The sequence below is a fragment of the Anarhichas minor genome, unplaced genomic scaffold, assembly GCF_050575085.1.
Source record: "Anarhichas minor isolate MPS153535 unplaced genomic scaffold, ASM5057508v1 ptg000160l, whole genome shotgun sequence".
Taxonomy (NCBI): Eukaryota; Metazoa; Chordata; class Actinopteri; order Perciformes; family Anarhichadidae; genus Anarhichas; species Anarhichas minor.
Genome location: NW_027466606.1, coordinates 121,375 through 143,904, shown reverse-complemented (window position 1 = coordinate 143,904; position 22,530 = coordinate 121,375). Strand labels below are relative to the sequence as shown.

The 22,530-nt window shown below is 42.3% G+C and overlaps 1 protein-coding gene across 2 annotated transcripts; it reads left to right on the top strand.

Moving 5' to 3' along the window:
* Positions 1 to 1,410: 1,410 nt before the first annotated feature.
* LOC142943925 (protein AF-17-like) lies at positions 1,411 to 22,366 on the top strand. 2 transcript variants are annotated; one of them, XM_076085492.1, is made up of 20 exons: positions 1,411 to 1,734; positions 2,604 to 2,683; positions 2,799 to 2,853; positions 2,960 to 3,069; positions 6,371 to 6,474; positions 7,085 to 7,178; positions 7,940 to 8,047; positions 8,345 to 8,434; positions 8,531 to 8,678; positions 8,784 to 9,647; positions 10,123 to 10,322; positions 10,918 to 11,035; positions 11,250 to 11,316; positions 11,649 to 11,797; positions 15,842 to 16,042; positions 16,829 to 16,905; positions 17,584 to 17,948; positions 18,125 to 18,230; positions 19,285 to 19,488; positions 19,576 to 22,366. In XM_076085492.1, the coding sequence occupies exons 1-20, from the start codon at positions 1,626 to 1,628 to the stop codon at positions 19,609 to 19,611; spliced, it is 3,285 nt and encodes a 1,094-aa protein (XP_075941607.1). In that variant the 5' UTR covers positions 1,411 to 1,625; the 3' UTR covers positions 19,612 to 22,366. The 2 variants fall into 2 exon arrangements, with proteins under 2 accessions (XP_075941607.1, XP_075941606.1); XM_076085491.1 differs by having other exon boundaries at positions 8,321 to 8,434.
* The last annotated feature ends 164 nt before the right edge of the window (positions 22,367 to 22,530 follow it).

Here is a 22,530-nt window from a genome sequence, read left to right as displayed (position 1 = left end):
TCCGTTGACAGCTGTTATTGGAAGAAGTGTAGGTGAACACACAAAATGGGTTCTGACATAGCAACTAAGTCAGTGCATGGGGCCGTGTGTGGATGCACTACGCCCACATGACAGCGCAGGGACTCGGTCACGCCTTGCTGCCTTTCAACCAGAACAGGGTGTTAGCTTCATCCAGCTGCCACCCCGCTATCTGTCCTCTCCATCAGTGCCAGTTCCCTTTTCTCTCTTTGGGTTTGATGAGAAGTGACACTTGTGAGGCAAACTGTCATGACAGCTTCATGTCCATACGTTAGATTAAAAAGCCCAGTCATCCATCTAAAAAATGTTCAGGCTGCTTCTCTTTTTTTTCTAAAGGTTGGCTTCAGGGTAATTTTCTTCTGAGTAGTTTGTTGAGTAAGAGTGCAGAAGTTTAAAGCTACAATGGAAGTCAGGCAAGTTTGTGCTAATGTAGGAGGATAAGAAAAAACAACCTAAGGACTCATATAGGATATTTTTTGACACATCACTCCTGAACAAAAAAGAACAAAAGATAAGAAAAGGGGAATTGCACTATGTTCAGACAGCCCTGCTTTTGCCCAAACTGTGTGTTTCTGGAGTCCCATATCCACCATAAAACCGGCCTGTCAGACAGAGTTTACTCAGCCAGGTCGAGACAAAAGTCATAAAGCAGTCCAGTCAAAACGAGAGGCTTCTAGTGACATCTGCTGACTGAATTATAGAAGTCAACTTATTAGCCAACAATCTGAATGAGATCCATGCTGATGTGGTTTAACTGGAACAACAACACACTGTACACTGACCTTAAGAGCAACCAAGGAATCAAATAAAGTTTGAGTCATGAAACCTCAGTAGGCTTACGGGTCAGTTTGACAAACTGGAATTTGAATCTAAATGTGTTTTTATTGTTTTGGCTGTAACTGGAAAGAGTGATGCCCACAAATAGAGAAAGAATACAAGATACATGTAGATCATTTTAGCCTTACACCAAAATGGAACGAATCAGAATAAAGTCAAATGAAATGTTACACACAGGTGTATCATTCACACTGGATGTTTTGCATTTTAGGTCAGCACATCGGATGGTGAAATAGCTTGTAATTTTTTTCACGTTATTCTGTGGAAATCCTGAAGATGGTGCTGTTGAAACAAACTTGATAAACAGAGGGCAGCCAGCGGTTTTGACTGACTGCTCGACATGTTTTACTAATCTAATTTATAGAACTATTCCACGCCTTTACAATATATTGTCACATTGATGAGAATTTCAAAAATAATGTTGCAGTCTGAAAACACGCGGCGAAAAAGGGCTTCATGTCCACAAAATAACAATAACTTGCTACCTTTTGCTGTGACTTATTCCGAACCAAAATAGCAAGTCTGAGCATGCGCACTGCATCGGTTCTATGGGGACGGGGAGGACATCACGGAAAAAACGTAGCAGCAGCAGCAGCACCACAAACCCCACGCCGAGATTTCGCCTCTCCGCAGCGCTAAAAGTGCGCGACGAAAGCGGCCCACGGCTATGCCCGGTGCGGCGTTAAAGTGCGGGACGTCCACTTGACAGGCCTGGGTGAGGTCTGAGCCGTTACCGGGAGGGAAAATACATTTATTCGTATGGGAGCAGCATGCGGGAAATGGTTGGAGGTTGCTGCGTGTGTTCAGACGAGCGAGGCTGGGCAGAGAACCCTCTGGTTTACTGTGATGGACACGGCTGCAGCGTCGCCGTTCACCAAGGTAACGTTAGCCGCCGATGGAGCGCAATTACTGGGTAGCTGTGGCGGCTGGAGGCAGCCAGAGGTGCTGGTAGGTCGCTAGGTTTCTTAGTAGGTCCATCGCTGTCTACGTGCGTGTGGTGTGTGTGGGAGGGGTAGGTAGGCGTGCTGTTTGTTGTTTCCTCTCCGCACACATGATTAAACACACAGGGCCAAGCAGCAGAGTGTGACACCGAGTCTGGATGGCGCCTTGATGGCACTTCAGGTCCGTGTACGTACGTGCGTGCGTGTCTGGCCCGGTTTGGATTCACGACACACTGCGAGAGGCGTGTTTTTGCGACAAAAACAGCCCCGGCGAGGCCCGCCGGTTTGGACATTATGTTGCCTTGTGTCCACTTGCTTTGTTGCTTTTTTATGGAGACAAAACAAGTGTAGCAGTTTTAACTTCTAGGATCATGTTTCTGAGCAGAAATCAGCCCTGCCACTGATTGTTGGACCAACTCTGGGAGGCTGCTGTAGATTTATGCCTGGCGGACTTTCCTCATCTGCAGGTTGATTTTTTGAAGTAGAGATGACTTTGTTCCTGTAAAGGCAACGAAAGTGCTATAACATGTAATAAAGAAAGATTAGTTAGAAGCTGACACAGCAAGCTGAGTTGAGAGCTGTCTTCATAGGGTCAATTTATTTCATATTCAATCTTAAATTGAAGTTCCAACTGGATACATTTCTTCTTTCAAATATTACCTGACCAAGGTGCCAGCAGCACTTAACGGTACTGACACAACAACACAATATAAGAGATGTGTGTAAAGTACGTTGCGGTAGAAAATGGAATGTATCGAAATAGTACCATGAACTTGTCCTGTGTGTGTGTGTGTGTTTCCATCCCAGCATGTTATGGCATTGTCCAGGTGCCCACCGGTCCGTGGTTCTGTCGGAAGTGTGAATCACAGGAGAGGGCGGCACGCGTGGTGAGTATGACAACACACACGACATGTCACGCAGCACACCCATCTGTTCCTGCTTCACCCGTTAGGATCGATGCCACGCTCACTACAAGCTCTGCTCTCTCCTGTCCTGCCTCAGAGGTGTGAGCTGTGTCCCCACAAAGATGGTGCCCTCAAGAGGACAGACAGCGGAGGTAAATCTCACTCTCCTGCCGTTTCTCTGAGTGCACTGAACATATTTCCACTTCATTCTTAAGAAACCTTATCGTGTCATTGAGCCACTGCCAATCTCTCCGTCAGGCTGGGCACACGTTGTGTGCGCGCTCTACATCCCGGAGGTTCAGTTTGCCAACGTCCTCACCATGGAGCCCATCATCCTGCAGTACGTCCCGCATGACAGATACATCAAGGTACTGACACACACACACACACACACACACACACACACACACTCTGTTGACTGGATAAAACCTGTAACACATTGTGAAGTGAACAGGTTTTAGTCTACAGGACTTCCTCGTGGTGTGGCGCCCTGTCTCGAAACTTATATTAAGGATATACAGAAAGGTGTTTGTATTTCTGGACAGCCAGAGAATGGTGTCCACATGTCATCTGTTTTTTTTTTTCCTGCTGGAGCGGCTGAAACACGCATAAAAACATCCTTTAGCAGAGATGACAAGCATCTATGACCGGGTATCGAACATCGATACTTTCCAACCAAACGAGGTTTGTTTTGAAAAAATCAGCACCAAATTGCACCAAATGATTGGTCCGATTCATATTTGCTCTACCTGTTCTCTCTTGAAGTTTATTTAGGCAATGTTCTCATACAGATGTTTGATTATTATAATGTTGTATCTTATTTTCCTCAGTGATATTTCTGTTGAACATTTGTTTTAGAAGTAAGGTTTTGGAAAACGTAAAGTCTTGTTATCTGAACTCAAACTTGGTCGTAGAGCAATTCAAATAAACCTTTCTTCACTTAGAGTGGAAATAGACAACTTTTCAAATGGGAATAGCTAGCGGGGAAAACAAAAGTGCTCTACTCTTCCTGCTTTTGTTGACACAGTTCCTTTGTGCCCTGAATCGAGCCTTTATTTTTCCAGAGAGAATTGCGTCGTGAAACCAAGGATTATGGAAACTAATCTAAACGCAGATGTTGTCTTTATTCTATAGCTATCTAAATCGTCATTTATTTCATAATGATGAATTAAATAAAAAAGCTTTGTCTAAACCATGTCTATTGCCATTTTCAAGTTCAGTTGGAAATGGAACTGAAAATATCAGCTTTGGAGTCAGTCCCTGAAAAACAGAGAAACAGAGCAGTGCCTTTGTTTTAGGAAACACTTTTTTCTGCAGTGTCAGAAATCCCACAGAGAGAAATCCATCATAAAAGAAGAAAGCATTAGCAGTTTCTCCACCAATGACAGTAGCTACAACAAACGCAGCTTTAAGTCATCCGGGAAACGGCACAACTCTTATTTCTCCTTTAACCGGAAAATAAATGTTTTCCTCCACCACATCACCATCTCTCCACCTACATGCTCCGTACAAACCCACAGCCGAATGTGGCAAGGTCGCTTCTGCTCTCTGGAGGTTGTTAAAAGTCATTCTGGGAAACGTGGGAGATTTTCATCTTAAAGGGACAGTTCACCTGAAAATCAAAAATACATATTCTTCCTCTTACCTGTGTTGCTGTTTATCAATCTAGAATGTTTTGATCTTGAGTTGTCTAGTTTTGGAGGTATTGGCCTTCGAGATTTCTGCCTTCTCTCCAATAAAATGGGACTAGATGGCACTCGGCTTGTGGAGCTTAAAGCGGCAAAAAGATACATTTGAAAAACTTGAATTGATTATTAAAAAACAGTTAGTAAAAATAATCATTAGTTAAGTAGTACAGACCGTCATGAATTGATGGTATCTGACAAAGAAGCATCTCCAGGTCTAATCATGTAATGTGTGTGTTTGTAAAACAAATGAACAATGATTTCACTCTGCAGACTGACAGACAAAATCCAAAGATAGCCGGACCTCACACAGAGTCCTAACATGCAGAGTAAAACCACATATGGACAAAAGACTGAACATATCCTTCATCATACATGCAGTCATGCTTAGATATTCAGAAGGGCTTCTGAAATATTCTGCTAATGTGTATTTATTTCACTTTTTAAAGCAAACTGTTAAACCACAAACGAGTTTAAGACCATTATCATACATCTGCTGTCTTGTAACTTTATCCATTTGTACCTTTTATTTATTGTCTGTTTAGCCTTTGGCAGACTGTGTTTAGCAGAAGTAGTGAGCGCTGGTGTATCCAGCATGCATCAGAGCAGGCCTTTTCAAAGCAATGCACATTACAAATATATCAATATTTGACGCATGTACTCATTATTCTTAGCAGCCAGTGGCTGACGTGCTGTGTGTATGTAATGTGAGTGTGTCTGTGTGCATGCCTGCATATAAATGTACACATGTGAGTGTTTGAGTGCCTGGTTTCATATTACTGTGTCAGCTACAGTAAATTGCATGCAGCTTTCCCTGTCGGAGCCATTCATCCAGATTTTGCTGCCTGCATTCCTAGACAGCGTTACAATGGACAGGGAAAACTTGAGAAGCCGCTCTTCCTTTAACACGCTTGGTGTAGTTGGTGTCTCCGGCCTTTCATTACATAGACGACATCCTCCGAGGGGAACAGGGAGCAGAGTAAGGATGCCGGGAGTAGAGGAAGACAGAGGAAAGGGAAGAGAAAGGGGCAAAACAGAGAGGGCTGAAGCAAAAAAGGTAAAGAGCCCGCTGTTCCTTTGTCCTGCACCTGTTGCTAGGCCTCTTCTGCCCCCCCACCAGCAGTCTGCCCCGCTCACTGGGGACAAGCTGAGGAAGAAGTACAAAAGGGGTGTGTGTGTGTGTGTGTGTGTGTGTGTGTGTGTGTGTGTGTGTGTGTGTGCGTGCATGCGTTTGTCTGCTTGTGTGTGTGATCACATGTGTATGCTTGCATGTATTTTGTGTGCACATTAACATGTCAGTGAAGACTGATGCTGCTGTCATGCTGGAGGCAAGGATTCCAGCCTTGAGCTCTAAAATGAATAATTTCCAAAATCTTGGCTTCGCATGATTGACATTTGTTTTGTTTTTCTTTTGCTGCATCGATGCAAGTTCCCCGCAGTTTATCATGAAACCATTTTACACCAATTGTATTCAAACTAGAAGGAAATGATGGAGGAAATTTTTTGATTTTAGTACCATCCTGATGCAAAACTAAAAGCTCTGTTTTGAAAACAAATGCACAACAAGCCACGAGCTCTTCCGTGTCAGCTTTTTTTTCAGTCAACATTCCCAAACATCTGGTTAACAGTTTTGCTGTACAAAGCTGGAAGCACTGAGCAAACTGCGTTCTGTTGGAAAGCTCCATCTGTTGTCTTGACAAGCAAAACGTCCTAATCTTTTACAGTAGAGCTGCCTCTGGACTCAAAGTAAGGACAATTCAACTTTGTGGAATTCACAATGGTTCTCTTGAATAGCCAAATAACATGAATGAATGAGCATTACTCAGCTTTCCACATGAATCTGCATTTTTGTTTTTTGAAATGGCAAGGGCTTTGTGTGCACTTAGTTCATCTACAGGGCAATGTAGCACCTGTTAATAATACTAATAACTGATATGTCTCTGTTCCCTCTTCTCCCATTCTCTCCATTTGGCCTCTTCACCAGACCTGTTATATCTGTGAGGACCACGGGAGAGAGAGCAAGGCGGCCTGCGGAGCCTGCATGACCTGCAACAGACAGGGCTGCAGACAAGCTTTCCATGTCACCTGGTGAGTCTTAAAGGGATAGTTAAGTGTATTACCTACAGTAGATGACGGTCCGTATACTCCCAGTTTTGAAAAACAGACACGAGCACGGAAGCAAAGTAATGTACTGGTGCGTATTTCAAATTTCACCAAAGTTGCACAATAACAAAAACTACGATCAAGGCGTAATCTGATTTTAGATGCACATGATTGATTTTACTTGTTGACTGATGCAATTAGTTGTGAAACAGCCCCAGAATGAATGGCCTGCTGCCGTCCACAGTTGGCCTCAGAATGCTGATATGTGTTTCCCTTAGCTGTATTTGTTTGCACTACTTTTCCCACTCTACCACCCTATCTCCTTACATTTCTATTTCTTTGCTTTGTGCCTTAATTATTATTATTATATATATTATAATGTGTAAGCTGCAGCTAATTCCTATCACAATGCAGAAGTTGAAAACTCAAGCCTAAAATCAATCCTGGAATATTGTACAGCGCAGATTTCTGTGTGCCGAGATCTGACATTTGATCCATCCTGTCTTGATCAAAAGCTCTCAGGTGACTCAGGTGTGTGTCTGTGTGTGCTCTCCTGTTTCCTCTCCTGTCTGACCCTGTGACACCCTGCGTTCAGTGCTCAGATGGCAGGTCTGCTGTGCGAGGAGGAAGGCCCAGAAGCTGACAACGTGAAGTATTGCGGCTACTGCAAGCACCACTACAACAAAATGGTAAGATGGACAACAGTCTAAATGCTGCAAACTAATATCATCGCACAACACATCGCATAAATCAAGAAATGAAAGAGTTATTGACATTTTAACAATTATTGATGAAAATGGTATCAGCTACAAACATCAGAGATAAAAGTCCTTGTCCAAAATCCCCTCTTAAATGCACTGTGAAGTGTTAACTCTGCCAGTTAACAGTAAACATAACTGCTAAACTTTTTATTACCTCCGCCTCAAACGAGTAGTTTATTTGTATGATTGAGTCTCAGCAGCCTAATAATCAAATTGAGCTGGCATCTTTAGTTTAGTTGTGTTGATTTCATCCATGCTTGATGACGTTTTTGTGGCTCTGGCATAGGGATGGGAATAGAGAACCGGTTCCAAATTGTCCGACCCATCGGAATAGTATGCCTCCGAGGTTATCAATTTATTGATTTATTTTGACTTTACAGTTGCGCATTGCAAAAGCTCATGCAACATGGCGTCAAACTTGCAGTGTGTCACATTAATTCGGCTACCTAGACGTACGCCCTCCACCGTTTCATAATGACCTGAACATATTTGTACAATTAGTCCGCGCACTCTGCCCGGGGATTCAACTTGGCGGGTCAGGGACGGCCGCTCAGAGTTGGAGGATACCCTTGTGCGCCACGACCGGCTCTATTTCAGCTTGAAAAGGCCCGGTGTGAAGGACGCCCTGCAGCTTTTAGGTTTTATTTGTTGTTGAGACCATGCTTACTTTTTCCTTTTGGATTTTACAGCAGAAGAAGTTACGTTCCAGTGAAAATACAAGTAGCTCCTTCAGTCATCTTCGGGGGCGCTCAAGTTCTCCACCACTAGACAAACATCATCACCACAGACAGAGGAAGGTAAGCGCTAGTGTTGATGGGTGTAACTGTAAGGGCCAAGTGTGCTAATTACCAAAGGTTGCATTGAATATCTGGTTTACACATTCTTTGACCAGTAAGCTTCTAATGTAAATTATAACTTTCAACAATTTTACAGAGGTGAAGTTCTTGTCTGTCTGCTTGTGTTAGAGTAACAATATCGTTTAAGAACTATTGCTGTTCATTATTTTTTTTAACAGTTTTGTGGCACTACTTTAAAAAAATAACTCCTCGTAGGATCTTAACATACCTTAGCCCTGTGGATTTATGTCTGTTCAGAGTCATAAGGACAAGATTCGGCAAAAAGAGCGCCACAAAAAGTCCTCTGACAGCCTGGGCTCTTCAGTGACGACCAGCAGTATAGAAAAGGTATGAAAAGCCAACCCACAGGATGACTTGTGACATGCTGGGCACTTTGACAAGTAGTCGAGCTAATCTAGTTATAACCTGTATGTTTTGGTAAAGATATCCTCCAGTCACCACAGCAGCAAGGACAGTGAAGGAAAGTCCAAGAAGCTGAGCTCACACAGTCACGGTCATCGCAGTAAGAAGACGGGAAGCACTGGCAAGAGCTGCTCCTCCTCCTCCTGCTCCTCCAGTCCATTCAACACAGGTACAATGTGCAGAATGAAAGAGGAGACAGAGTGAAATGTTGACATAAAGTCTAAGTATAGCAGTTGTATTTGAATTTGATTATCACTTTGTGTTTCTATTGGAGGTGGCTCACTGTCTTCCGCTCCGGATTTCCATTCGTTTTCATCATCCTCGCGCCTGGAGCGTGAACAGGACCAAGGGGCCGACGACCACCACAGTGGTGAGGAGCGTAAGGAGCGCCACAGGAGGCCAGCAGTCCAGGAGGAGGAGGAGGAGAACGAAGAGGACGATGAAAAGGACAAGGACAAAGATGAGGAGGACGACAGCAAATACCACAAGCCACCAGCTTTGACTCCTGCTGATGGCCCACTGGCAGGGTCACAGGGTCACGACAGGTCGGAGGGCAACTCGAGCCCTTTCGAGAACAAGGTCACTATTTCCACCTTTGGGTCCATCATGCGCATCACCTCTTCGTCGGGGCTGGGCAGCAGTAGCAAGATCCGGAAGATCTCCTCCTCCGGGGACTACAAGCCCTCCAAGAGCCTCTGTAAGCCGTCTCAACTGAGCACGCCGCCCATCCTGGAGGAGGCGGCCCAGGAGGACAAAGCCACGCCTCCACCGCTGCCCAGAGAGAGGCGGCACCGCGGCAACAAGAAGAGCAGCCACGGTCCAGGGCGGCCACGGGGCAGCAAGAACCGAGAGAGGAGGGAAGAGGAGCACCACCACCACCATCACCGCGCAGTGCCGCCTCCTCCAGCCTTAACCTCCTCGCTATACACGAACCCATCTTCCATCCCTCACCCCGCCTTCCCCTCCACGCTGCCTCCCACAGCCATCTCTTCTTTCTCCTCCACGCTGCCTCTCACAGCCATCTCTTCTTTCTCCTCCACGCTGCCTCCCACAGCCATCTCTTCTTTCTCCTCCTCTTCCTCCTCCTCCTCTGCCGGCGTTTTTTCCACAAGCCGTGGCAACTCTCTGCTCAACTCTGGTGAGTCTAAGTGAGTGGGTGTGTGTGGTAGCTCTCTAGCTTCCTGTGTGTGAGAGTGAGTGAGTGAGTGTGTGTAAAAAAAAAAATCACTTTGTTGTCTTCATTTGCAGCTTGCTTTTAAAGTGGTGAAATGTTTCCATTTCACATGTGCTATGTCAGCGCCACCGTAGCAGCTTATCTGTATATCAGAACCTCAGAGTGTATTATAATAAGCCATCGGATACTGTTAAAGTACATGCTACTGTTTCCATACACAGGGTTTTAAAATTCGGAATATTGCCCTAGATAGTGTTTTTTGTGTGTGCTCAGCTGCACATATCTCTGAGTGCTAGATTTCCTACCCTACTTACAGATTGATTCTCTCGTGTGCACGAATGCTCGGCTGCCATGTGTTGTTGTCTTTTGGGGGTCTTCCAACTTCTGAGATGAAATTATTAATAAATATCTTTTTTCTTTTATCTCTCCCATCCCTCAGGTATCTACTCCAGTCTAAAGGACCCTCTTGCACTGGGCGGGGGTGTCTGCAGTACCCCTCTCTCCCTGGGTGGAGGGGTGTGTAACACCTCCTTGTCCCTGGGAGGGGGCATGTGTAGCACCCCTCTCTCCTCAGGACTTCTTACTTCCCACGTGTCCTCACTCTCACTTCCGTCAGTCAACGCTGTCTCAAACACACAGGTACTTCAGAGAGTCAGCATTCGGGGTCACACGGGGAACTGTTTAGTAAACTTGTTATCAGTACCACTGCATAGCTGCCATGCGTGGTGTTTATATGTGTGTCTGGGACGATATCTACTTGTTGTGTTATTGTTAGTACGACATCATTATAGAGGTGAAACTATGAGTCAACAAATAATTTCGCTGATCGGCAGAAAAATAATCTTCAACTACTTTGACAATTGATAATCATCATTTAGTCATTTTTCAAGCCAAAAAAACAAACTGCTTTTCTTTGTCATATATGTCAGTGAAGTAAATCTCTTAAGGGTTTGGACAATCAGTTGGATAAATTAAGCAACATCTCCTTAGGCTCTGGGAAATTAAAATGCACATTTTTTACAGTTGTCTGACTTTCTTTCTTTATTATTTGATTATTATTATGAATTATTTCTTCCCGTAGACAAAACAATTGAATATATCAAGACATTTTATTTTCTTACTCCTTTGTGTGCCTGCTGTTCTTATTTGACCTTTTCTTTTTTTCACCTGTAGTGTATCAGTCGTATAAAGAGATTTATTTTTCGGCCAGATGTTGACGTTCACTGTCTCGTAGGTCCATCCAGGTTCCAGCACCAGCTATAGCCTGACCTCCACTCAGCCATTCTCCAGCTGTCTCTCCGCAGCCCTGACGCTGCCACCACTACTGACCCAAGCCCAGTCCTCATTGCCAGGTGAGCGGGAAATCAGGGTTCAGAGATCAACATGATTTATTTGCATTTGTTGAGAAACTGAAGCTAGTTTTAGATTAGCTTCCTTTAAAAAATGCCTCTTCTGACACATATATTCCTACCTTTGTCAGGATCCGGCATGCATAAAATCTCTTCAATTTGTACCACCTTTCATTAAATAGAAGTAAAGTTCACAACTCTTTGTCCTAATTTTCAGAGTCCGACCTCGACGACTGTCGCTTCCCGTGTCAGGGGAACTCACCAAGAGAGAGTCTTTCTTCACAGTATGTCTCATTTCATCTTTATTGGTATTTTGAATGCTAAGTCAACAATTTGAAATCCTTACTGAAAATGTGTGAGCGAGTAGTAAAACACGTCTCTTTGATACATCAAAGGAAACATCATTTGGAAAAAGTTTCCCTGTACTGTAGCCTGTTGTCAGATCAGTTTCTATTTCTGTAACCACTAACAGGAAAAGGAGGCAAATAGCAGCATTAGAAAGAAATAGTAACCACAGCCACAGGGTTTTGCTGGTAGTTTCCCAGCTTTGCTGCAGCGATGACTTCTTATTTCTTTCTGACTCCTTGTTGGGTTTCTTCTCCTCCTCCACACGTAGGTCTCCTATGAGCTGTCTTCCTCTTCTGTTTGACCAGAGGGACGGGTTGAGTGCAGGAGTCAGAGCCCGTCCCGAGAACGTCCCTCCAGCCAGCTCCCACATTGAGCTCCTGCTGGAGAAACACGGCAATGGAGAGATGGGAGTTAACAGTGAGTGACATGGACCAGTGGTTACCACGTGGTTCCAAGACAAAACTCTAAAAATGATTTGGTTATTTTGCCTAAATTACGGGGTACTTTCATCTTGTCAGGTCTCTTGATGATTTGAATTATTAAACAATGTTGTTTAAATGTTGTTTAATTCAGTTTAGTGGTCACACTGAACTAGACATGGTAAAAAAAACAAAAATAGCATTTATAATCTGGACAAGATTCTGTTTACCTGCTCTCACTGTGCAGTTCTGTCTGTGCGAACATGACCTGGTACTATTTAGTAGGGCCGAATAGTTTGAAGCTTCATTCATAACGAAATCAACATTCGAATGCTGCGCAGTTTGTTTGATAGTTTTGTTTATTGCATGTCTATTCATTCTGTTTAAAACCGGTATTTCAGCACAGTTGCAGATAAAGATTAGTCTACTCTAATATTAGTATTCAGGGTTCCCGCGAATCCTTTTAAAACATCTAAAAAAGGCCTCAAATTCATTAATCTAAAAATAAGGCCTTAATTGGTATTAAAATATCTTAAATAAATCTTTCAAAAATACTAAGACTTCGGAAGTATGATTTTATTAATTCCTTTTTTCTGACATTTCAAAATCTCAAACCAATTGGTAACATCAATTTTTTACTTAATTTACAGATTGCCTCTCGTATTAATGTCACACAGATCAAGAAAGCGTAACAATAAACATTTTTGTAATTGTGCAGTTGGTCTTAAATTTATTTCGGAGTTGCATGAAATAGTCTTAGAAAGTCTTAAATCTAACTTGCATTCAGCTGTGGGAACCCTGAGTCTTTTACCATTAGTAGATTTACATTCCAGTGCTGTGTGTTAGTGATGCGCTGACTTTCTATCACGTGTTTAGGCAGGCGGTTGACAAAGTAACGTTCTGAGTAAGTTATTAATAACTTAGAGAGGTGGAAGGTGGACGACTGCACGCAGCTGTCTCCTCCCCTCTCTCTGTCTCTCTCTGCTCAGTCCACACCACAGACTGTATCTCACTTTACACATACGGTCTTTGAGCCGCACCTACATTCTTTGTGTTGACCACACTGCTGAGCCATATATTCATTTAAGAAAGTCAATTTCATAAGAAATGACCTAAATGATTTAAACCAATTTAACCACGCCATTCAAATTGAGGATTTTGTTTGACTTTTTTTCTTTCTTTCTTTTTTTTATGCCTCTGCGCCGGCAACAAACGTGGCCTGAGGCATCATGCTTTGGGGTTGTCTGTCTTTCCTTCCAGACGTACATGCATATGTCAGTCCAGTCCGTTCAAATTTGGCACAAATGTCCACTTGGACTCAAGGATGAACTAGTAAGAATATGGAGGTTAAAGGTCACTGTGACGTCACAAAACACGTTTTTGGCCATAACTCAAGAATGTATATGCTAATTATGAGAATTTCACACAAATGTCTAAAATTATTGAAATTTTGGGCAGACATGGATGAAGTTTGCATGGATGTTGACTTGTTTGACTGGATGGCGGAGGCATGCAGCCGCGAGGAGGTGATTCTAGTTTTTAATTCTATGACGCCAGACATTCCAAGCTTCTTTAGAAAACCTCAAGAGACGCTTTGAATGTAAAAACATAATGACATTCGGTACAGCCCTACTACTGATGATGAATGTGCCTGTAGACGCTGTTGGGGACAGACAATAGCACAGCAAGAGATGGCATGCTGTGACATGCCAGCTCTAACAGCTTTGTTTCTCATCTTCCTTAACTACTTCCTGTTGTGCTCTCTCCTCAACCTGGCTGCTCACTGACTCTTGCTCAGACTCACTTTTTCTCTGGGGACATCATCTGCTGACCCTTGCTTTTTTAAAATCTATTTTCGCTCTGTTTGGTTTCTCTACCCAGTGATGTCACACTGTTTCCGTTTTCCCTCATACTTCTTTTACTTTTCCTTTTCTTTTCTACCGTTATCTTTCTGTTTCACCACTGTTGCCTCTCCCGAGCTCTGACTTGGACCCTTCTTTCCTCCCCATCCCTCGTAACATCTCTTAACTATGTACATTTGTATGCATCTTAGCCTCCCATCCTCTGTAAAAGGAAAAGCCCTGCAGTCTGCACCTAAATATATTTCTCTGTACCCCAGGGAGAGTTCACTTTCGATTAACGAGTGTTAACTGCTCTTCCACTCTGCAGAAATGAGAGAGAAGTGTGTTTGTTCTCCCAGTCTGTGATGCAGGGTACGCTGCACTGATAGCTCCATAGAAAATCAATTACGAAAGCATTTAGAGGATGGGGTTGAATTCCTAGTTCAGACCTGATGGCACTGCTGTGAAGTAACACTAGGTCTAAGAGCAAGTCCAGGAACCACCAGTTAATGTCAGCACTTTCTATTCCAGGTTGAAGTGTAATTTCTGTAAATTGTACATCTTTGGCAATAGTTTATAGAAAAATGTGGTGGAGTTACAAATCTTTGTTTCAGAACTATTTTATCTAAGTTAAACATGTAGGATTTTCTCAAATAGTATTTCAAAATTAACTCCAATAGCAGCAACTGTAAGCGTATAATAATGGTATTGCATTGAAACTGCCAACCTTTTGAAACTGCCAACCTTTTAAAGCCCTCATATACCTGTAGTCCACCATTATAACTAGGTCTTTCTACATATTCTTCTTGATTAGACCCCTAAGCCAGAAAAAGACAATCTTTTTTTTCAACCTGTTAAGGTGGGACATCTTAGGACTCCATTACATCAGGGGTCATCAACTACATTTGTCTAAGGGCCAGACACAGTGGGGATGGGACTGTAAAATATATCATATGCATTTATTTAGCCTATTGATTAATGTTATCTTCATTAGCCCATATCAGTGTAAACAGACTCCTAAAAAACCTGGGAAATCCATAATGATAACTAGATACTTAACTAGAAAATACTCTCAAACCTTCGCCAAGGAGGCAGACCACTGAGGACTGATGGTTCAAATCTGTAATTGGGACAAAACAATAAATGAAACAGGATGTTAAATAAGAGCTACGAGTTAGTTGCCATCCTTGCATGAAGATAAGGCGGCGCCTGCATTCCATTTATAATATATATTAGCTTCACATATCCGAGGCCACTGTTACTCAGTGCACAACCAACGAAGCACGCACTGCTTTGTGAGTGAGGTAGGCTGGACTCCTGCATCGGGTTGTGTAGGCTCCTTGCTAATAATATGCTGACAGATGGATTTTTATGTCTTTAGTAGGGTCTTACGCACATATTTGGGGTTGGTAAATCTTCCTAGTATTATGATTTCTTTCTCAATTGTTTACGGTTGCTTCAATATACAAAGAGGAACGCATTCTTTTCCATCAATATTCTGCGGGCCGAATGAGTAGGCCTACGAAATAAACACTAATTAGTTTCTAGTGAGCAATAAATTGACATGTCAGACACTTACCAATCATCATTTGTAGGGCTGTCCCCTCTTTGGGATAGATATTTCCCCATGCATTAGATTGTTTAACCGTAACTAATTTATCCTGATACATTAATGGGAATATTATAAAATCAGTTCTGGGTAGTCTGCTTATTGACTTTAACAACATACTTTCAATAGACAGATACTGACTCATTTAGAATTGTTAACACATTTACAGAAAAAGAAATAGTCCCGTATTTTATGTTAATTACCAATTACTTTGACCTCCTGGAAAAAGCTGAATGTATTCAGTGGATTTTTCATAATAAATAATATTCCAGTGATCACAACTGGTTAAAATCTTTTATACAATACATTTCAGAATACATTAGTGTCAATATGATTCATAGATGCAAGTATAGATGAGTAAGTAAACATCCTGCTCTGTCCTGCTGGCTGGCATCATCCATCATTCAGTTGGATTTTTTTTTAAACTGTGACAGCTCAAAATTATGAGCACAGCATCTCACACTTGGTATATAGTGGTCTTCCCATGCACGTTGTAGTCCAACTCATTTGGATATTTCAAATAATGGAGGCGGACCTCCACTGACATGCGGTTTCTGTATGATGACACGTCTGTCCTCCCTGCTTCTTGTAGTTGTGGAGATACTCCAGTCGCTCCACTCCCTGCAGCAGGAGAACCAGCGCCTCCAGGACCAGATCCTCAGCCTGACGGCAAAGAAAGATCGGCTGCAGCTGCTCAACACGGATCTGGCCGTGTCTTTCCCTCCACACTTTCACTCCGCCCATGGCCCCATGCACACCTCTGCCCAGATCAACTTCCTGTCATCCTCCCAAGGTCAGATTCTTTATCTCCTCTACCCACTTTCATATCAAAACCTTAGGACACACACTATTACTATGATGTCAGGTAGTACACTCTACCATTCTCCTTCCTCCCCTCAAAACAGTCACCTGTATGTAGCATTTTTAAACATCACTGTATTAAGGCCGGAGGGTGTGACAAATATACGACGCAAAATACTCTCCCCTGAATATTTCGCATCAAAACTATTCATACCGGCAGCAATGCAAATTTGCAATGGTTGTTCAATAAAATGTCCAGACACTAATGGTGGCTCATGAGTTGATGAAAAGAGACGGCAGCAGGATGATAGGCTAACGATGTAATTGTGTCGTTGTGCTATTGGATAAAGGAGACCAGCTCATCAGAACAGCTGATATCATGATTGACAGCCCCAAACAATGACAGCAAGGCAATTATGAGTGAGCATGCGTGAGAGGAGTGAATGGCAGATGTATGAGAAGTAAACTTTCCTTCCACTGACACAACAACTGACTGTTAACTTCTGCACTGGAAATCGGCACGTTTTCTGATTTTGATAACTAAAGTAATGTCCCGCAATCCCGTAAATCAATGCAGCAGATTTCCCATGAAATCATGCCTGGCAGCACAAAAATAACACATGTTGTAAAATGCAGTGTAGAGGACACAGAAACTATTCAAATAAAAGATGTTGTGATTATTTGTTGATGTGGAAATGTGATATGTAAGGAATTTAAACATCAATTAAAAAAGCAATTTGTAGTTTTCACCCTGTCTTTGTGCCTCTCTTTTCCTTAGACCCCCTGAGCACCAATAAGAGTCCCCTGTCCAAAAGCTGCTTCCTGAATGACACCTCCTTTGTTACCTCGTCTGAGGTGAGAACCTGTAGACCCTTTCTTACCTTGAACACACCATACAAAACTGTACTGAATAGTTCCAAGCCTCAATCATAACATTGGCATTTCAATTTTAAATCCACATTTGAATGCTACTCAGCTTTTTTTTGCATGTCTATTTATTCTGTTTAGATCTGGCATTTCTGCACAGTTGAAAATAAAGACCAGGCTACACTAATATTATTAGTATTATACTGTTTAGATGTTTAAATTAGATTCCAGTTGTGGCTGCGTTGTTTCTGACTTGTGTGATCCAAATATTTCCAATACATACAGAGTGCTGTAAAAATACATTTAAAAAAGATAAATGTAATAATTTCCAAAATTCACATGTTTTTATCGAACAAAATACGAAAATCCATATTTGTTGGCATTTAGCCTTTCATAAACAATGCTCTCCTTCTTGATGCACACAAAGGGAGGCACGCACCTGTATTAACGGGACAATCTAGCAGATCGCTAAGAGCGCCATAAATTATATTTTCATAACCACAATAACACAAACACTATTGTTTTCCTTCAATAACGTCATAAGATAGGACGTCAGATATTCAAAGCTTCATTTGAAAACCGCAATAGGCAACGGCACTGAATTCACATCAAAAGCAAAAGCTCAGAGCTAAATTGCTACAACGCTTTTTCATGTGTTTGTTTCAGGAGCTCCACTCTGGCAGTCCGTCCCGCAGTAGCTCCTCCCTCTCCTTCCAAAGTACTCCTCCTCCTCAGCAGAGCCCCGCCTCCTTCGGCCAGCCCCTGCTGAACGGCCTGAGTCGAGGTTTGAGCGATGGCTTGGGGCCCATCGGTCAGGCTGTCAGCTCCTCTTTGCCCATGGTGGGCGGGTTCATGTCGTCAGGAAGTCCTCAGCTGAATATGAACGGCGTGCTGGGCAGTCTGAACGGTGTGATCCAGTCTTCTGTGCAGAACGCCTCTCAGCCCACACTCCCCGCTTTGCGCCCCCAGCCTCCACCGCTCAACCCCCAGGCACTGGCACAGGGCTTTCAGCTGCCCAAGAGTGTGAGCCCGTATGTACCAAGTCTGTCTTTAAATCAGCCGAGGGAGAAATCCACTTTGAAATCCATTCTTGTTTTGTTTTAAGGCGTTGACATTATGTCTAGGATAAGTAATGTAAGTGTTTGGACTGATCAGTGTTGCATCGTGTGGTGTGTAATGTGGCCGTGTGTCGTTGCTTGTGTTTCAGGTCTTCTCTCCTGACAGAGCAGCAGAAGCAGCTTCTTCTCGAGCAGCAGCAGCAGCAGCAACAGCAGCAGCTCCAGCAGTTCCTCACCTCACAGAACTTCACTCCTGTAATGATTCACACTTTGTCATATTCTCACCAGTTTTTTTCACAATGTACATTTTCTCATAGAATCTCCAAGACAATGGCCGTAGGCAGATTTTGTTACTTTTGGACAGAGGCTAGCGGTTTCCTCCTCTTTGCAGTCGTTTTGCTAAGCTAAGCGAACTGTATGCTGGCTCTAGCTTCATATTTAATATACAGACTTGAGAGCAATACTGATCTTCTCATCTAACAATCAGCAATAAGTGTATTTCCCAAAATGTCAAACTATTCCTTTTAATGAAAGTAAATTTAAACTGTGTCCGAATCAACCCAATTTGTTTGAATAATTAACCAGAATTAGGAGTATTCTGTCTATATACAAAAGTAGTGCTCCTTCTTATTTCTTCTTACTTCCTCTCATTAGTCTTTAGACAAAATGTATAGTCAAACATGTGATACTAATGATAAGAAGCACAATGCTTAAATATTAACTATACAAAAGGGTAAGATGTCACATATTGTCAATTCATAGAAATTACATTTTAGGATTAATATTGGTGTAACAGTGTCTCCAGTAGTTCGAGGCCAACTAGCTGCTGATGTTATGAGTCACTGCGTGACTCCTTTTGAACAACAGGAAACTAGCCACCATGAGTCTTCCTATTTGACTTGCAAACTGGTAAAAGTCTGGTAGAGTTTGGAGCCAATCAGACACTGTGGACATGTGGTAAACATAAAACTGCTTCTTTCTTTGGTGGCTGGTGTTTTAGGGTTTATTTGAGATCATGTTCTGGTACATTCAAGACACCAGTGAACTGGACTTTTCTACTTTTCACGATACAAGTGTTGCACATGAAAAACGTATGTGGATGACCCAATGAAAGTTGCACTTGTTCAGCAGCTTTGGACCAGTTTTTGTAGGTTTTGTAACATTTTGGGGAGATGAAACACTTTAAATGCTGCTTTTTAGTAAACAAGATTACTGAAGCTTACAGATGGATTAATGTTAATGTTAAAACCTTTCCCAGGGTTCCTGAATGTCCCATAAACTGTCTGTTTTCTCCACCTACATCCACCAGGAGCAGCAGGCGATGGTGTGCCAGATGCTGCAGCAGCAGAGACAGAGGGAGCTGCAGCGCCTCACGCTGACGGGAGCACTCACCTCCACCCCAAACTCACCCATGATCACCCAGTCACCCAACCTGCTGTCCTCAGCTACAGCCTCACCACTACAGGGAGGCAGCCTCTTTGGCCTGCAGGACAATGCACTTCACAAGCCTGGGGTGAGTAGTACTGCAGGACCTCTAATTGTGATCCAATTATATAAACGTTTTTGAAATTGAAGAACCATTGTGTGATTGTACTTTCAGGCTGCAGGGGAGAAAGGTGGAGACAAGACTGGGTGACGTTTCTTGATTTCACAGGAGCAGCTCAAATGAAGATATGGGGCATCACAGTCCGCTTGAAGAACCAAGGTCAACTTACATGACTTCTGAACGTGTTTCCTTCTCTGTCATCTTTATCTTCCACCCTCTTTTATGAATGTAGTACAGGATGGACTTAAACGTCAAGGTGAAGTTTTTCGTGTTTTGAAATTCTTTATATCAGAGGTTCTTCTCATAGGTTTTTTTGTGTAGGCAGCTTTCAGAGAGCATGAATACAGTGGTCTCTTCTTAAATTGCACTAATTTGTTAACTAGACCAATGGGGCTGCTTATGAAGGCAGAGCCAGAGTTCCTGCTCATCCCTGCAGGTGCTGTGGAGGCTTTTGGGTTGAAGTGTGAACTCGAGGTCAGAGCACCTCTTTCCTGACTTCTCAAGCACTGACCGTTCATGGTTTCCCACTGTGGCTTGAGCCAGAGTTTCCATTCTGTCCGTGAGAATCACAGACGTCTGGCACTTCTTGCAACCTCCACTGTCTTCCTTGATATTGTGTCTTCCCTTTGTGTTCACCCCACCCAAATCTTCATCCAGATCTTCCATATGTTGCAGCCTCTCGCAGGCACTTATTATGTAAAGGATACATTTACTGTCATTTCTGATGTATGGTTAGTGGCATTTCAACATTAAGCTAGTTATTACCTCAGATGTTTCTGCCACCCATTTTCCATTGTTCAAATTTTGTGCTGAGTCATTGCCGCAATAGCCTTCACTGGATATAAATGCCCACCAAAAATCTTGATGTTAACTCAAAGGTTACCCATGTAAATGTAAAAATGGCACTAAGCCCACGTGTCCAAAATGGCGCTATGGTCCACTAGAGACTGGCCTCAACAATAACGTTGAGTACCAGATTTTATTCAAAACCACCTAAAGATTTTTATATCTTCCCAGTTGCTATCGAGATTAAGCAGACAAAACCAAACATTTGGAAATTGTAAGTAAGAAATGACTTGTTTTTCTTTCGTAAACAAGTGTGCACTTTGCATGTTAGTAGCTAACAAAGCAAATTAGCCATCAACACAGTACCTTTATGAAGGACGCTCGGTACTTACTAGGCCACCAGGGACTGACAGGTTTTTGATTTATGTGAATATTTTGCACTCCTCCTCCTGAAGTGTCAGTTTTTATGTTACTTCCATACATATATATTCCTTTCATGTTCACCAACTAGTTGTTCTTTTAGCAATACTGGATAGATAATGCCTTAATGATGCTAGATTTACAGAGAAAACCATGAGCCCAAAGGCTTATACTCTCTTGTCGTCTTTCTTCTATAGTGTTTTTTTATCTTGGGGTACAAGGAGAGGTATATTAGCACACTGAAAGCACTCTTCCTAAAAACCCATTTATACTTTTGATAGCTAACTGATGATTTCAAAAGTTGAAATGTGTGAATAACCGTATAGTGGTAACTGAAGTATCAAATCATTTTCTATTGTAATTTTTGTGTTCAGATGCAATGTTCTTTAGTTGTTTGTGCTTCAGAGACCTGAGAAACAAGGACTTAAGGAGAATCTGACAGTATAGCCTGACCGGCTGTGTCATAGGAGACGGCTGGGGACGGCCAAGATGTAAACTGTTATTAAAGTGCTGTCGCAGCGGTGTGTGATACATAGTGTAGCTGTTATCAGATGGTGAATTGCCGGTGTCGTTACTGTTGACCTTCACTGCAGGGCCGTTTGAGCCCATTTCATAACTTAAGCAAATGTAGAGATAAGCGTGTCTTTCCGTTCACTTCACTTTATCATGTGATGCCTCTGTTTGGCTCAGTTTTACTAACAAAGGCTACTCGCAAAGTAAGGGATTGTTTTATTTTATTTTCTCCTGTGTTTTTCACTTGTTTGCAATCTTGAACATGATCTCCCTTACATGTGATATCTTGAGTGCTAGATTATGTTGTTAGCAGCTAATGTAGACGTCATAAAGGAACTTCTAGCAGCTCACTAGTCTGTGATAAATACTGTAGCAATGACAAAAGGAGAATGTTGATTCTGTTGATAAAGACATGAGCCAACGGGTTGACATGACTCCTAGTGGGAGGTCTGCAATTGACCAAGTATATCCTTATGATTCACCTCTCAGTTGAGGCAAAGTCCAGACACACGATGTCCAAGAGTTTGACTGAAGAGTGGTCCGAAGGATTTCTGAAGCGGTTTGTTTCTCATGTTGCACTGGGGCGCTTTGGGCCCATTTGTAAATCGTTTTTAGTACCTTTTCAATTTTGTTGGAATAAGAGTTGTATACTTTAATATGTTTGTATAAAAACACATTCATTCTTTTAAGCTTTGAAGTTTGGGTAACCAAGATAATCCATGTTCTGAATGTTGTACTGTGTATCTTTTATGTATTCTAGCATTTAAGCACCTGGCTCTGAACGAGGTTTGATGGAGAGCGAGTTACCTATTGGGATATGAATTGCATGAAATGCAGTGACGTCTCTCAGATGTGTTGCTTAATACCAAGTATAACTATGCATAATTTTGAATGCATTGTTCCCTGAAAAAAAAAAAAATGAACTGCAATGAGCACTGAATTTTAAAAAAGGACAAGCATGTTGTCATTGTACAGTGTATTTGTTTGAGAGAATTGATCAAAACAAATTTGACATTATTCAGATTAAAAGCCCTGTAAAGTATTTTGATATTTTTGTGTGTAAAATTAAAAGGATGGATTAAGACGACTTTTTTTGTCAATAAATGTATTTTACTGAGTTGTTTTACATTTTCTCTCGTGTTGAATGACTTACCTGTTTATTAGTTTGTGTACTTGAGTAGAGAGGAAAGAGGAAATTAATTCATACCTTTTTAGTTACTAATATTAAAAGAAAATACTCCATGTTACAGCAGTTTAAGTTAAGCAGGTATTTCTTCTTAACAGTTCTGA